Genomic DNA, 17,019 nt, shown 5'->3' with positions numbered 1-17,019 from the left:
TACTGTATGTGCCGTTGAAGATTGATTCTGATGGGATTTTTTTTTCGAGTTTCCAGAACATACACAGAATGCAATTTTGATTATAACAAAATACCCTTTAGCAAAAATGATGAAGATAGAGTGCTTCGTGAAGCCCAATCAGGACAGTTCGGTTTTGCGTCGTCCGGTAGATTTTGCTGACGATTTCGCGCGTGTTTTCGTTGCCGGAGAATTTTTTTTCCCCTGTTTTGAAGCGTCTTGCTGGGTAGTGCTTCGTGAAGCCCAAGCAGGACAGTTCGGTTTTGCGTCGTCCGATAGATTTTGCTGACGATTTCGCGCGTGTTTTCGTTGCCGGAGAATTTTTTTCCCCTGTTTTGGAGCGTCTTGCTGGGTAGTGCTTCGTGAAGCCCAAGCAGGACAGTTCGGTTTTGCGTCGTCCGATAGATTTTGCTCACGGTTTCGTGCGTGTTTTCGTCGCCGGAGATTTTTTTTCCCTGTTTTGGAGCGTCTTGCTGGGTAGGTATTTGGGAAGGCCCAAGCAAGACGGTTTGTTTCCGGGACGCCAAGAAGTTTTGCTGTCAGTGTCAGTTTTGTGTTCAGTCGAGAATGGATTACCAACTGGTGAGTTCGTTTCATGCTTATGATAACACATTTTTTCTTGAAAGCGTAACTTTTATGTAATATTAAAACAAACTTTGTATGGTTCGTCACTATATGTGACGGCATTATGCTTTTTTCTTATACAATTTCAATATACATATATTTTTCTCTTTTTGACATTATTAAAAATTATCTTTTGAATTGTTCGACATTGTGAATGTTGACGTATTTTCTAAAACTTCTACCATATCGAGACAAAATGCACAGTAATACTCATATGTAATTTTCAAACAAACTTTGTATGGTTCGTCACTACAAGTGTCGGCATTATTTCTGCTTCATATAATTTAAAATATATACATGTAATTTTCAGTTTTCGTCATTAATAAAAACGTCTTTTGAATTGTTCGACATTATAGATGTTGACGTATTTTTTCCAAAAACTTCTCGAGACAAAAATACAAAACAAGCTTTAAAGATAAGTCGTATATTTTCCCCTTGTCCATGGATCGCATCACCGACCAGAGGTGACTCCCAGATCTTTTCCTCCCTCACTAATAAACACCCTTCCCGTGGTGATTGTGGTGATGCAGAGGTATTCTCGGCAGGGTTGGGAAAAAATCTGAAATTCACTCTACAGTAGTCAAACAAAGCCAATCACAGTCAACGAAGCCAGTGAAACTCACGCCCATCGCTGCTGTAGGCAAAAAGCCTTGAAAATTGCAAAACACCCGTTGCTAAGGGCAACCCAAAATTACTGTAGAGAAATGTTCTATTTCCCGCTGCATTTCCCGCATTTAGAGCCTTCAATGACACTACTGATTTAGAGAAATTCATGTACCCAATATAGGCTACTTGATGAGATTCACGATTTTAAACTACTGTAGTAAGAGAGCCACGTGATTTTCGCGAAATTCAAGCCTACTACTATTACCATTCCCAGCACTGATTCTCGGTCTCTAGAAGCAACAATCATTACACCCTAACATTCCTTCCCCATCCCAACTGACTGTAAGGACTTGGCCGGCGCCGTTAATGATCAATAATATTAGATCTACTAAAATTGCACTTCGAGAGTAAGCGGAAACTCCCATCCCTTATTCATTTGGATCGTAGTGCAATTCTTACCAGTTCCGATCGATCACGGAGTAGCAACCATTGACATGTACAGTCAGTCTATGCTATGCTATGCTATGCAAAAATGATGAAGATAGTCCTTTATTAAAAATACTGCAAGTTTTCATAAATGTTTATGTTAAAATTTTAGCTGGAATGTAATGTCAGGATGGAAAAGAAAACAATAAGAAGAAATATATCCATTGAATATTTACTGCAAAACCCGTTGGAAAACTACATGTTTATACTTTGAATATGTACTTGTTCTGGAAACTGACCTAGCGCTTAGATATTTATATATTTTATGACGAACATGTTCGTCTGCTGAGACTTTGGAATCGCTCATATATTTTCTTTATAAAGTTCCTGCAATGACAACGTCGAAATTATTCTCAACTTCTGTTGAAACTGACATTTAGAGTTATGAACAAAGTTTTTCTAACTCTTACTGAAATTATGAAGCTAGAAGAAATCATTTACCAATAGTTTCCTAAAATATTTTATGGATTGGCAATTTCAAAATTAGCTAATTCACGAGATAAATTGAAAAAAAAAATTCATACATTTCAGACCGTCAAACTTCTTTGATCACACAATCCGATTGATATGTTTAAAAACTCTTATAAGTACAACAACTTACCGAGCATGCGTGTTTCGATTTTTCACTTTTAGAGCAGTACAAAAACATTGTGAAGCGAATTGCATGCAAAATTTCAAAAGAGGATTCAGTTTTATAAAACAAGTTGTGAATCTTCTTATATAAAAAAAATATTTAAGCGACTTACGTCGATTTGAAAAAGTAATCGAGAATTTATGAACCCATTCAAACTGTGTACCGTATTGCGTGGTGGCATTGATGGCCCCTGAAGTCGAATATGAAGACCAAACTCCTCGAAATTAAAATCACCTTGAAGCGCGGGTTACGCCTAAATGTAGGCAATTATCTAATTAAATTCTGGATTGTTAATAGCAATTCGTTAATTTTTCTGATTTGAACATACTCATAAAAGTTTTAACAATGGAATCGACGATTTCAGTAGAACCCTATTTTCCTTGCTTACATCATTTGCAGGTACTTATGCAGGTGATGTATTAATCTCCGGTATTGTCATCCATTATCATGGAAGTCTCTATTTCGAAAAGTTGAAAACGCATGAACAAAATGTAATCTTCGGAAAAAGTTTATTATTCTTTTACGCTCATGAATCTAAGAAAGTGAAGCACCATTCATACAGTATTGGACAAAACATCTGCCACTTTTTCGATTTTCCCTACAAAATGGTCAACTTTAGTAAGTTGAACCTCAGTTATTTATGAACCGATTTAAATGAAATTTTCACAGCACATCGGACGTAACTTGAATTGCAACAAATATTTTTAAGTTGTTTTTTCAATCACGAGTTCAAAAACGATTTGACTACAGTGAAATTTTTGACGGAATATTATAAAAGATTTTCTGTAGAAATGTAAGCCTTACACAAAAACTCTCTTTAGCAAATTTGATTAACTCGTCGAAAGCTACAGATACCATAAAGCTATTCCTTCAATATTTTAAATAATGTCAGTCACTGAAATTTGCCAAAAAATACACCTTTGTCAAACCGTTATTGCTTTTGAACTCGTGAAGGAAAAAATCACTTATAAACATATGTTGAAATACAAGTTATGTCCGATGTGATGTGAAAATTTCATTCAAATTGGTCCATAAATAACTTAAGTCTAGCTTACCGAAGTTGATCATTTTGTATGGAAAATCGAAAAATTTGCAAATGTGTTGTCCAATACTGTATATTGAAAATATTTCAACGAAAATTTTGATTCAAAGTTATTACGCAAATCGTAAATCCGATCAATATCAATACCCTGTTTTACGGTAGCAATAATTTATACAGGTTGCCTGTTTTATAAGACTTCTCCTGTACATTAGGCAAACATTTCGATATTTGAGAGTTCTACTCATAAGAACATCACGCTTCTTTACTCTCAATGTTCACCATCTTTTTTGCTTTATTTCAAAATGTTAGGATTCAGTACTTAAAAATCAATTTAAAATAATTTTCAATGTGTTGCCAACATCAGGGGTAGACAAAAGCGATTGTTGCCAAAATCGAGAAGGCACTGTATTCCATTTTCAATTCAATCTTGAGTGGTCAACAACTTCCCACCGAAATTTAAAAAGACAATTGTTAATACTTTCATTAAAACGCCATTTTTTTTTTGCAAGATACGTCTTGAAAACAAAACCCGATCTAAAACTCCCCACCTTACCATAGATCGTCAAAGTGCTCGTATTGTTATCCTAGCTAACTCCTTCAGAATTTCTGCAACTCGTTCTGGTGTCCTTTTTTGATTTTCTTCCGCATTTTATTCAAAAACAATCCGTAGGAGTTCTTTGTGAAATTGCTCCAAGAGCTCCGGAAATTTATCCAAGATTATCTCCTGCAATTTCCGATATCAAAAGTAATCTAGAAAATCATTAGTTACTTCTGAAATTATTTTCAGAAATTCTGCTGGAGTAGCTTATGGAATTTCTCCTAGAGAATCTTACGCAGTTTCCTCGAGATTTTAACTCCAGGAGTGCTTCTTGGATGTCTTCCAGAAGTTGTTCCTTGTATTTTTCAAGAAATTCCTTCTGGAATGCCTCCTCACGCCATACCGTTCACCTTCTATTGATGTTACACTTCAATGGAGCTTGGAATGAAGTTGCTTCTTGAATTCCTTCAGGGGACCCTCATGATTTTTTTTTTCCAGGAGTATTCATAAAAGCTATTCTAGTAGGTGATTTGTAAAAATAAATCCTGAAATATCTCTAGGAGACATTTCTGGATCTGTATGTATTTTGAGTGAGCAGTGAGAACTGCGATTCAGATTAACATTGATAACATAACCTCAAATACTTTTTCAGAGTTATGTCCATGATTTCATAAGAATCATACTTGAATTGTGTCAAAAACTTGCATAGGATTAGATCAGGATACCATTTTATATTATTTTGAAATCATGTCCATGGTTTAATGAGAATTATGTCTCGTATTCTATGGACTGCTCCCTAGATATCGTGAGAATTGTTGACATGGTTCTGTGGAAATTGTGCCTTGGTATCTACCAAAACTTGCTCAAGATCCATTTTCAAATCCTGTTCTGGAATATGTGAGAATAATGTGCATGATTTCACGAGAAACCTGCTCGGAACTATGCCATGAATCAACCTAGGAAAACCCATACAAGCAACCTCCTAAAGATTTTTTGAGAAATCTGCCTACTTTTTGTTATGACTCTACCTAGTATGCTATGAAAATACATTCCAGCTTTGTTATTATTACCTTGTAAAGATAAGTAAAGGATCAAATAGATAAGTTTCAGTGCTACAGCAAATAAGCAGAACATTCTGATTCCTACTGCTTGGATTACGTTTCCCTGAAAAAAAAAAAACACTTGGTCCAGTTTGACTGAACATCGATCAATTCATTTGGTTTATTTGTTCATGCCTGTAACCGAAGCATAATGCAATCCATTAGAGCATTACCTTCCGACCCTTCGCATTTCTGAGAAAAGTTTGTGCTTTACGCCAGCTTTTACCTTCTGAAATAACCAAACAAACGAGTCAAAGTGCAAACACCTCGAGACAATGAACTTCATAATCGAATTGGAACTCGATTGAATGAACTCAGCGACGACGAAAAGAAAAACTAAAACTATCGTCAATAATACAGTGAAGTTGGTGATACAAGGAATGAAACAAGGTATATATCTAACCGACAAGCAACGGAAACAAAGTTGTCGATAGAGAAAAAAAAACAAATAGACATTTCATTAAAACGAAGAGAAATAATGCCACAGCACACCATTCGAACCAACTTGTGCTTGTTTTTGTCGGTCTTGCCTAGCTCTGGATATTTGTATAAACTTTTTTTCCCAAGGACAACTGTCGTAGCGGGCGAACATCAAATGCCCAACAAAAGGAAGTCTTGTAAATTGTGACAGTTCGACGACGGAATTGTTGTTACCCCTATATCACCAGGTACTGATAGAGAAATGACTTGCTCTTCTTCTATTCCGTTCCGTTATTTGGAACTATTTGAGTTGAATTGAAACTTAGTCATCACAGAGCTGTCGATGTTGTTTTCTTCGTCACAATCAATGTCCGCTGGCTCTATTTGCTTAGAATTTGACTGTCATTTCTCACTCAATCCAGCCGGCTTGACAGCTGTGGTAACGGTGTTTATCCGTGGTGTCGAGCGAAACACAGTTAGAAAATCGATAATATTGTACTGTTATGAGTAATGGTTTCGTGGGACATTGACGGAAAAGAAAACAAAACTAATAAATTATGTAGCTTGCTTCACGAAAAGAAACTAGGTTAATAATTAAGTGATAACATGTGCCTAATAAAATCATATGCTATTGCAATCTAGATTATCGCACTGACCTTGAAAATATCAGATATCATATAAGTCATATTCATTTATTGGCAGAAGGAAGAATATGTCATAGCTCAAAACTATCGCCAACATTTAGCATCACGTTGACGTCAGACGAAGATATCAAGTTTCATTGATTCCGATCGATTCAGCTCGCTAATTTGCGCTCTGGATGCAAATTGCTGTTCCGAGTCGAGAATCTTTCCACCATTCGATGACGCTCGCTACTACTTTAATGGACGTCAATTAATGCCACCACTACTCAGAGAGGCACGCTTCACATTTGAAGTCGCGAGCAGCAGAAAAAAAACATCCAATTTGCGAAGGCGAACACAAATTGGAATAACAGAAGTCGATTCCAATAGACAACGACAACAAAGACGGATATTGATGACACAGAGGCAGGTTTCGTTCTACATACCTATACGCAATGATAGAGTCGATTCTCTAAATGCAAACGTGATCGACGGAACCAGCACGAGTCTACAAGTCAGCGTAAGCTACAAGTGTTTAGATATAATTTTTAGACTGTGGGCTGAAGTATAAGTGTAATTTTTAAAATGTTTTCACTACATTTACGGTATTTTAACTTCTTAGGGGAAAGTATTCAATATCGGCTAGTAGAGAAGAGATGCGTTAGCCAAATTAAGTGTAATTGTGGTAACATTATGCTAAGAGGGTGTACCCGGTGGGACTTGAACCTACAATTTCAATTCAGTACACGGACACATTACCAATTATAATACAACTGCTCGTTTAACTGTACGCCTGCTATGATCGGAAGAGAGCAAGAAAAGAGAGACTCTTTCATTGTTACATAGGTTCTTTTGAAAAGTTACGTGAGAATTCATCCAGTGATTCTCTCGTCGATTTCGCTAGGATTTCGTCCATGATTTTCAATTCGGGCATCTTCATGAATTCAAGCAATAGTTTCTCCAGAGATGCCTCTACTGTTTTCGTAGGATTTCCCCTAAAATTGTCAATCAGGTATTTTTGTGAGGATACCGTCAGGCATTACTACACAAATTCCTTCAGGAATTCTTAAGAGAATTTTCAAATAATGTTCGCAACGATTTTTTCACAGATGTCTTCAAGGAATTGCATCGGCTAGTTTTAAGAGATTATTAAAGAAATTAGTGAAAAAGCCTGGAGGTATTTCTGAAATAAAACCAATAGTAATCACTAATAGTTGATAAAACTTCTTTAAAAATTATTGATGAACTCTTTCAAGGTTCTCTGAAAAGAACTTCTGAACTGTGTAAGATTATGATTGAAAGAAATGAATCCCGGCGGATTTACTGTAATAATTGCTGTAGTATTGAATGAAATAAAACCCTAATTAAATTTTAAGAAACCCATGAAATTTGCTTAAGAAATCACTCGAGGAATGTTTCGAAAAACTGCAGGAGCAATCCCTTATTGAAATGCTGGAGGTTTTTTTTTTAAGTAACTTATTCAGTAATTCCAGAGTCAATGGAAAATAAGTAAAATATCTCTGGAGAAAATCCTGGGACTCTAAAAAATTTTTCAAAATAATCCCTGTGGAAATTACTCGAAATAAGTTGCGTTGAATTTCCTCGAGCAAATATAAATTCGGAGCATGCCTTGAAAAATCTCTGGAGTTTCTGAACGATTTTTTGAAAAAAAAAAAAATGATGGTAAGGACTGTTCATTTTATAAAGTGGACACCTTGTACATGCTATATGTTTTTTATTTATCACTATTATTATTATTTATTACATCAAATAACACTATTTTAGCAAACTGAAACTTTTAAAGGTAAAGTTAGGACATTCTGGACGTAGGGGCAATTTTGGGTTTTCTAGTAGTTCCGGTATATGATTCCATTTTTCACAAAATGGCAAAGTTTAATAGCCAATCTTCTAGGAATGCCTTCGAAATTATGTGTTAGACATGGGCCATGGCTGGTTTCTGTAGAAATTCTTGATCTGGTAAAACTCATGATAGATCCCAGGAGAGATCTTTTCAACAGAAACGCTATTCGTATTTTAAATGTTTCTGAATTCTAACATGTTATTGTTCTCCTATGAAACTGACTGAAACTTTTTACCATAAGTTTTAGATTGCATCTTCCACAGGGTGTCTACTCGTTTACCGAAATGAAATTCCCTGATATTTCCAGGTTTTTCCAGGTCTTGAAAAAAAAATCCAGGTCAAAAAAAAACCTCCAAAATACATAAATGATCGACGAATAGTTAGTTTTAGATGACCAAAAATATATTTTCAAAGAAATTATGTAAAAGAAATAATGTAGAGATAAATTTGAAAGTGTATTTCTATTCTAAAAACTATCTGTTTCGTTCTAAACGTTTAACGTTTGTTTGCTTAAAGCAACACAGGAAAAAACAAATTTTTAATTAATTCCCTCAAAAAACAAGAATGTTTATCAACTGGTCTGAAAATGCTTTTAATCATTAAAGTCAGAGATTCCCCAGTATATTCGATCTTAAGGAAAAAAAAACCTTTCGTTTAAAATGAAATTAAGATTTATGAACATCAGCGACATACCCAGAATATTTCTCTGTAGAACATTTTGTATTTTTGCGTTATTGACATATTGGAAAACCCTGGGCTGGTAGCGACTTATCGTCTTGAAAATGAGAACTAGAGAGACCTCTTGTTTGAAAAAAAAAAAAGAAACAATTACGAACCAAAACGAGGTCTTACTTACATGAATTATGAATACAAAAAGCAACCTAACAGGAACCACGACATGAGAGTTAGATTCCTAAGTTGAATAGACATTTTTTAAATACTATTTCCAAGACTTGTGGAATTCCTTGTGACATTACAAGTGTAACTGCTCGTTTTACTGTTGATCACGAACTTTCTAAGTAATTCTTCAAAAAAAAAATCGATTTGAATGCCTTCAAAAATTCAATCTAGATTTTTTTACAGAAATTACTTTGAAGATTCCATAAAGAATCCATTCAAAGATCGTTCCATACATTTTCCAATTATGCATCAAATTCTCCAAAAAATATTCCATTGATTTCCCTATGACTTTCTCCAGCATTCCCGATTAGGAGGGCACCTTCAAGAATTCAAAACACCTTCAGAAATCCTTCCAAATTTTGTTTGAATTACTCAATGAGGTCTTCAAAGCATTTTTCTAGTCATTCATACAGGAATGTCTCCAGAGAAACTTTAAAGAAATTTTTCAGATTGTTTTGGAGAAAACTGTTAAAAATGTGCAGAAAAAATTTCGAAAGAAAATCCTAGAGTAACCTCTGTTGAAACTTATGTGAGTTCTAAGTATGCCTTGATGAGTTTCTACAAGGATCTTTGAAAGAACTGAAAAAAACTATCTATGAATGATCACAGCAATACCTGGAATAATTACTATAGTATTAACTGGTGTGGAATCTTGAATAAAGTTTTGAATAATCCATAGAGATTTAGAAATTTAAATAATTTTTTTAGATAAATCTTTGAACCGCTGCAAAACTATTTTGATGAAATGCTGAATAAATGCAGTGAGAAAGTTCTGGGGGAACTTAATGAGGAATCCCAGGTCAAATTTATCGAGGAAAATTTGGAAAAGTGTATAATAGATTTCATCGAACAATGCCTGAATGATGTTTGGAGCGATTCCTGAGAATAATAGTGGATGAATTTGTCTAAATGAAAAATAGACATAGGAATTATTGTATGGGGTTTCTTAGAAAAATGTCGAAGCGATTTTTTTTAAACTCTGGAATAAAAAAGAGAACCTGCAGGATCTGTGGGAAATCTTCTAAAGTAAAAAAGGAAATATTGGTGAAAAATTCCGTGGAAAAGCATCTGGAGGAAATCCTGGGAAAATCTTTGTGAAAATTACTGCAGTTCTGTTTAACTATGGAATAAACGTTTGCGGATTGCGTTAGGATTTACTGCACCAAGTTCTGAAGAAATTCTTCTAAGCATACATTGAAAAATCGCTGGTAGTATTCCTGGGAGTATTCCACAAAAATTTGGAATAAAATTTAGAGTGTTTACGCTTACACTTTACACTCGCACATGAACGACACCCAACTGGAACTTTACTTGCCTTTACCAATTTGGCAATCTTAAGGTCTGTTCCTTGTGAGTAGTTTGGATATATTCGATCATTGTACTAAAACTCAGGTTTAGTAAAAAAATCCAATTATTTTTGAAATTTTGATTCAATTGAAAATCCTAGATGGAAGGATAGGGGCCTTCCTTAGCCGAGTGGTTAGAGTCCGCGGCAACAAAGCAAAACCATGCTGAAGGTGTCTGGGTTCAATTCCCGGTCGGTCCAGGATCTTTTCGTAATGGAAATTTCCTTGACTTCCCTGGGCATAGAATATCATCGTACCTGCCACACGATATACGAATGCGAAAATGGCAACTTTGGCAAAGAAAGCTCTCAGTTAACTCCTCTACCGGCAGCTTCATTTTTTACCGCTAAAAAAATATTCAAATCGCGATTACTCTTTTGTTTCTCGATATTTTTGCACCATTTTTTCACAAGATCTCAAAAAACTTTTCTAGTTTAAAAATTCATGCCGATATTAATCATTGGTGATCTAGTTTTGAAGATATTCCAATGTTCAATGGGGGACCGACTTTCTCCATATAAAATGTGTTTGGCGGCCATTTTGTTTGTGGACAATTTATCAAAAAAATAAAATATGTACTATACAATGCCAGGAGCTACTCTGAAAAAATAATGCAAGTAGAAATTCTTGGAAAAATCTGAAAATTACGATATTAGGTTTTTTCGAGTTTTCAAGATCTTTATTTGTCCAGCGTGGTACCAGAAACATAAATGTTCATTACTCAAAGACGGCTGCACCAAATTGCTTCATTTTTTTACAACATTCTCGCATTAAGGGAGTGAATTCTGTGGAGTAAATATCCGAGCACGATAAAAATTCTGTAGTCTGAGATATTCACGTGGTTTATGGCTACGCGTCGGTCCCCCAAGGAATTTTGGAAAATCTCCAGATCCAGATGACCAATCATCAATATCGACACATATCCTTAATCTAGAAGAGTTTTTTGAGGACTTTTGCAGGACAATTGTGCAAAAATATCGAGAAACAAAAAATTTATCGCGATTTGAATATTTTTTCAGCGGTAAAAAAGGAAGCTGCCGGTAGAGGGGTGATTGACTGTGGAAGTGCTCATAAGAACACAAAGCTGAGTAGCCGGCTCTGTCCCAGTGGGGACGTGAATGTCAAGAAGAAGAAGAAATAAGGATGAGAATCCTATAAAATTTCTAATGAATAATCCCAGAGATCTCTTAGAATCCTCACACTATTCTCATCACTATCCTCTCATGATTCCATTGAATACCTCGATGGATTCACTTTGTTTCGCAGGATTCTTATCAGAATCTATTTATGAGTCTAATCAATTCTAATCAAACTTTTCGAAAAATTCTCATCAGCATCATCGCAGGATGCTTGTAGGGTTCTCATCAAGATTATCTCACAATTCTTTACAGAATTTTCTCAGGATTATCATAGAAATTCAAAATTCACTCAGGATTCTTTTCAGAATTCTGATCGCAATCTTCTGAGAAATCTCATCAGAATCCACTTAACACAAGAATCATCACAGGGTTCTCATCAGAATATTTCAGGGATTTTCTTTGAAATCGCCTCAGATCAGGGCTGGAAAGCGTCAATGTAAGTAGAGAGTGTCGTGCGACTTTTACATAGATGCTTCCCTCACTGTCATCGGACGTCGAGACAATTACAGGGATTTTTTTTTCAAGTTCTCTTTCACTTTTCCGTCGCTACGGTTTGTGACGGAATCATAAACTTGATAATTTTTAGTTCATTATCTGGTATGTTTGTTTATAAACAACAAACATACCAGATAATGAACTAAAAATTATCAAGTTATATAAATAAAGTCTAATGACAGTGAGAAGACTCGTTTCGTCAGTGTCGCAAGTCGGTCATGAAACTTAACAGCCCTGCCTCAAGTATTTCATCAGCTCCTCTCAGAATTCACATTACACTTGTCTCAAGTTTTTCATTAGAATTCTTTAAAACATCTCTTTGAATTCGATATAAAATTCAAAGATTCTCATCAAAATATTTTCAGGATTCTCTCATGATTGAATCCTCTCATGATTCTCATCAAAATCCTCTCAGGGCTCTGATCACAATCCTCACAGGATTCTCTTTAGAATCCTCTCGGAATGCTTCTCACATACTCGTAGGATTGGCATCAGATCTCTTCACAGGATTCTGTTCAGAATCGTCCCAAAGTTCAAATCAGAATCTTCTCATGATTCTCATCAGAATATTTCCTGGATTTCATCAGCATCGAGGTCGAGGTCTCATCAGAATCGAGAAGATTCCAGGAATCTTATCGAATCATTCCAGGATTCTCGTCCCACCCTTCCAAATATATCTTCTAACTACTCCTACCAGGATTTTGATCACACTTATTTTAAGATTTTCTTTACAATCCTTCCAGGAATCTGCACAGAACGCTTCTTGGATTCTTAACAGAGTTCTTCCAGGATTCTCAACAGAGTCCATCCAGGAAACAAGAATCGGCTCGATTCCATCCAAGAATCTCATCGGAGTCCTTTAAATATTCGCAACAGAATGCTTCCAGGATTCGCAATAGAACCCTCAAATCCAATCGAAAACCTTCCGGGATTCTTACCGAAATCCTTTTAGTATTCTGATAAGAATCCTTCTTGGACTCCCGTAAGAAATCTTCTGGGATTTTCATCAGAATTTTTCCTGGATGTTCATCATAATCCTTCCAGGATTATTACATCTTTCCACGACTCTTATCCAACCTTTTAGGTCACTCATCAGAAAAATTGCAAAGATCTCATCTGAATTCAGGATTTTCATAACAATTCTTCCAGGATGAATTAGAATACGATCGTTGTTTAACTTTTTGAATTAACGGCTTTTCAATCCTTCGGAGAAATCAAAATGCTACGTTTCTTTAAAGTCCAACGTTTCGGCCTTTCTATTTATTTGGCCTTCTTTAGGGACATAAATGTGTACCGTGTCTTGTAACACGCTCAAAGCTTTACGATCGATTGTCGCTTTTATGGAGTTCTCTTCCTGGTTGCCGTATCATTTATACGGTTGTGTTGATTGGTAGTCACTGTTTTAATATATCACTATCTGTTTTACCACCTACTCTACACCAATATTGAAACTGGATTTTGAGAGATTCTTGCAGGATTCTCTAGAATATTTCCAGGGTTCTGATCAGAATCCTACAAGGATTTTCATTTAAAACTTTCCAGTATTGTCTCCATAACGCTGAAAGGGGTAGGTGGCTACCTTTAAAAGTTACAGTTTATACAATATACTTAGAATATTCGTACAAAAAGCATTACGAGGGGGTGCTATTTTCGGCGTTATGAAATTTGTGAATAAACCCAATGATTATATTCAAGGGATTTGATCAGAAATGTTTCAGGAAACTTATAAGAAACCTTCGAGGGATTTTATTAGAAGCCTCCAAGGATTTTTATCAGAATCCATCCAGGATCATCAGCATCCTTCAGGATTTTCATTACAATACTTTCAAGATTATTCTTGACATCGTTTAAGGATTTTCACAAGGACCATTTGAGTAAAATAGGAATTTAAAACAAAAAGTGGAACTTTGTTACTAAACCTGAGTTCCAGCATAATGTTCGGCCGAGTCCTAAATACTCTTATTTAGCTTCCGATAGATTTCCGATGGAAATCAACATTTAATTTGGGTTGGTTCTCTGGGATCGCATACTGAGAATTCCGGCCTTCTGTATCTGAACATGTCAAATAGCCGCATACCCCGCCCCCGCAGTAGCAAGCGACACGGGCAAAGGATCAAACATCACTCTCAAAAGATATTAGCAGAAGAGTGCTTTAAACTTTAAAGTTGAAAGTCGTCTGTGTCTGTGAACAAGTCTATGACTGTCCTACCCAAGGTTTTTGGTGCGTAGGACATGTTGAACTTTAATTAAAAAATGTTACGAAACTCCGCTTTGTCTTGTAAGGATATGTTAAGGTCTCACATTTACTCGCATTCTGTGAGAATTAAACTAATTTAATGAGAATTAAACCAATATTAGTTCAACCTGAAACCCGCTCGTCAAGATAAAATAAGACTTCAGCCCACAGTTATTGCACAAGTTCACAGATATCGAGTCTGTGGCTCGTCACCAACAATGAAGAGGGCCCGTAGAGCTTCACACAGTGACGCATTTCATTCCATGCATAGGTGGGCACGTAGAAAAACCCCACAATCGGATGTCGAGCTGCAGTCCGACTGTTCTTGCGTTCTTATGCCATAGGCAAACAACAATGTAGAATAGGTACCATGAATAACACACCTGCTGACGATGCTCTCTTCTTTCGTTTCTGCGTGGACACGTATAATGGGAAGGTATGTGGCCACACAAAGAATCTATCGATCACTACTTACGGTTATTACGCCATCCTTGATGATTGCTGGCTTCTTGCTCCTCAGAACCATCATCGGCTTCTTCAGGGATCGTTTGGTCATTCCTGTACTGGGGCTCCAATAAGCTGGATCCGGTCTCACTCGCTATTAACAGCAAGGGTTCCTCGATCCGACCCAACAAAAAAAAAAGCAGCGGCCAAAAGTGGCTATCGAAGAACCAAAACAACGCTCCTGCTCTTCCAGAACTTCTCCTAGTTCACAATTCTCTACAATTCTTGAACTGATTTCAACCTGTTTCTTTTTTTCACGTTTAGATACTAATTTGTTAGATTTCACGTTGCTTTTCTCTTGACAAATGGATAGCAATCGATTACAACTGCAAATTCACTTTCATTTATGAAGAAGCTTCCACTCTGCTACTTCTGGAACTGCTGCTGGAGGCCACTTCCCGTTATTCGAACGAATTCTCATCTTGAACTATGGGGAAAATCCAATCAAATCAACCACAAAACTTTATCTTCGGCAGAAACAGTCCGCAGACATTCCAACAAAACAGACACTTCAAAATTTCGCCCTGACGGAAATTTCATCACATTTTTCCCACGGTCATTTCCTTCGTATTCTTCCGTGCCTAAAACCGAACAGAAATCGCTTCCAATTTCTATCAATCAACAACCGGAAACTTCGTCACCTTACCGTGGATCGCCACAATTCACAAAATACCGAAAACTCGCGGAAAACTTGCCTACATGAATGTGGAAATTTCCTTTTTTCCTCTCAATCCGAAAAAAAACGAGACGAGCAGAAAAATGCTTCCTCACCTCGCTCGCACACTTCTGCTAGCAAAGCATCGACGAACCGAAGGCGAGATCTGAAACTGCGAAACGGGAAACATCCGCGCTCTGCTGCAGCACCCACACAAACAACAACTTGATTCTGTCAAACTTTGACAGTGGGTTCCCAGGGTTGTAGTTGTTGCGCAAAGGCGACCGAGGCAAATTTCCGCTGAGTTCTACTAAGATGAGTGACCGCAGTGGCCTCTGTCAAACATGGTTAGCACCAGGCTATCGACATGATGGAGACATCATCTTCTATGGTGACAGAGGGCTCGATTGGCTTGTCAGATAGATCGGGCCCGGGACATCCTGTCTACTGCAAATCGCTGCAGTTGATACAGGGCATGTCCATTGCCTGGTTAGCACAGTAAACTAAAAGCACCATTTCAATTCGAATTTAAATATAAATAAATAAAAATCTCGATTACTCTTTCAAATCGACGTAAGTAACTTCCAGACGGTTTTGAGAAAATTAATTCAGAAGAATCACAACCTGTCTTCTAAAACTGTTTTAAAATGAATCACCTTTTTGACATTTTTTCACCGTGTACATTGCTTAAATTTTGCATACAAACAGCTCGCGTTCAAAAACTAGGGAGTTCCTATGATTTCTCACAAAAATTTTATGACAAAATGATAAGCCGTTTCATTGAGTTACTTGCGACGTTTTTCTATCAGTGTAAAATCGACTCAAGTAGTGTTTTGCTTTGATTCGTGGTTAAGTCACTTTGTCTCTCCATACAGCGGGGCGGCGAAAGTAGTGGTTAGGTTGCGGAAGTTGAAAATCTTACTTTCGTCGTTTTGTAAATCCGGAAATTAAACGATCTAAAAGTGAAAAAACGAGCTGGCTCAGAGAAAAACGAGTAGAATTTCGTCTGTGAAACACATAGAATCGATAAAGTAAGTTTGTATACTTTTTTCACTTGAGTCTTAATGAATAAGTTTTCGAGAAATATAGAGGGGCCCAGATAGCCGCGGCTATAGTAGCTATCGTACGCTACGCGTAGCGGTAGACGCGCAGCTATTCAGCATGACCATGCTGAGGGTCGTGGGTTCAAATCCCGCTGGTCGAGGATCTTGTAAATGAAATTTTCTCGATTCGTAGGGCATAGAGTATCTTCGTACCTGCCACACATACAAAAATGGTTAAGCGGCAAAGAAAGCTCTCAGTTAATAACTGTGGAAGTGCTTATAGGAACACTAATCTGAGAAGCAGGCTTTGCCCCAGTTGGGACGTAATACCAGAAAGAAGAAGAAGAAATAAAAATATGCTTCCATTAGAGCATATTTATATATGTAGAACTATGTTTCTATTAGCACATACTAGATCCATTTTATAAGCATCGCTTGTAGTACGTTCAGGCAAATGGACTATCGAAACACATAGGAACCACTTATGAAAATTCGCCACAATCGGGTTGAAATCAGAGTTGCTTAATACTCCACTACACTGTGACGTCACGCATCAATTTTGACAGGTACTGATCCTGTTGTTTACAGTTTGGACTTAGTACTTTTTTCGAATCATTCTTAATTTCGTGAAAGTTTGCTGCGAGGAGAGGTCAAATCCACTGCAGATACCCACGGATCGTATTATTCCATCTTCCTACCGTGGAATATCGTCACCATCAGCATGCTGGTGATAGAAATGCGAAGTTGAA

General features: G+C 36.7%; 1 protein-coding gene across 2 annotated transcripts in view; it reads right to left on the bottom strand.

The window, feature by feature from the left end:
• The window catches only part of LOC23687882 (hippocampus abundant transcript 1 protein), a 109,736-nt gene extending 94,312 nt beyond the window's left edge, over positions 1 to 15,424 (bottom strand). Inside the window, exons 1-2 of one of the 2 annotated variants that reach the window (XM_021839813.1) lie at positions 15,219 to 15,424; positions 14,544 to 14,999 (exon numbers count right to left, since the gene is read on the bottom strand). In XM_021839813.1, the coding sequence (XP_021695505.1) occupies positions 14,544 to 14,624 (81 nt within the window). In that variant the 5' untranslated portion in view covers positions 14,625 to 14,999; positions 15,219 to 15,424. Of the gene's footprint in view, positions 1 to 14,543 lie in introns of both variants that reach the window. The other variant, XM_021839812.1, reaches the window with a different exon arrangement.
• Positions 15,425 to 17,019: the final 1,595 nt, after the last annotated feature.

This window comes from Aedes aegypti, chromosome 2 (genome assembly GCF_002204515.2).
Source record: "Aedes aegypti strain LVP_AGWG chromosome 2, AaegL5.0 Primary Assembly, whole genome shotgun sequence".
NCBI lineage: Eukaryota > Metazoa > Arthropoda > Insecta > Diptera > Culicidae > Aedes > Aedes aegypti.
The sequence above is the reverse complement of the archived record's forward strand: the minus strand, read 5'-3'. Positions and strand labels throughout refer to the sequence as shown.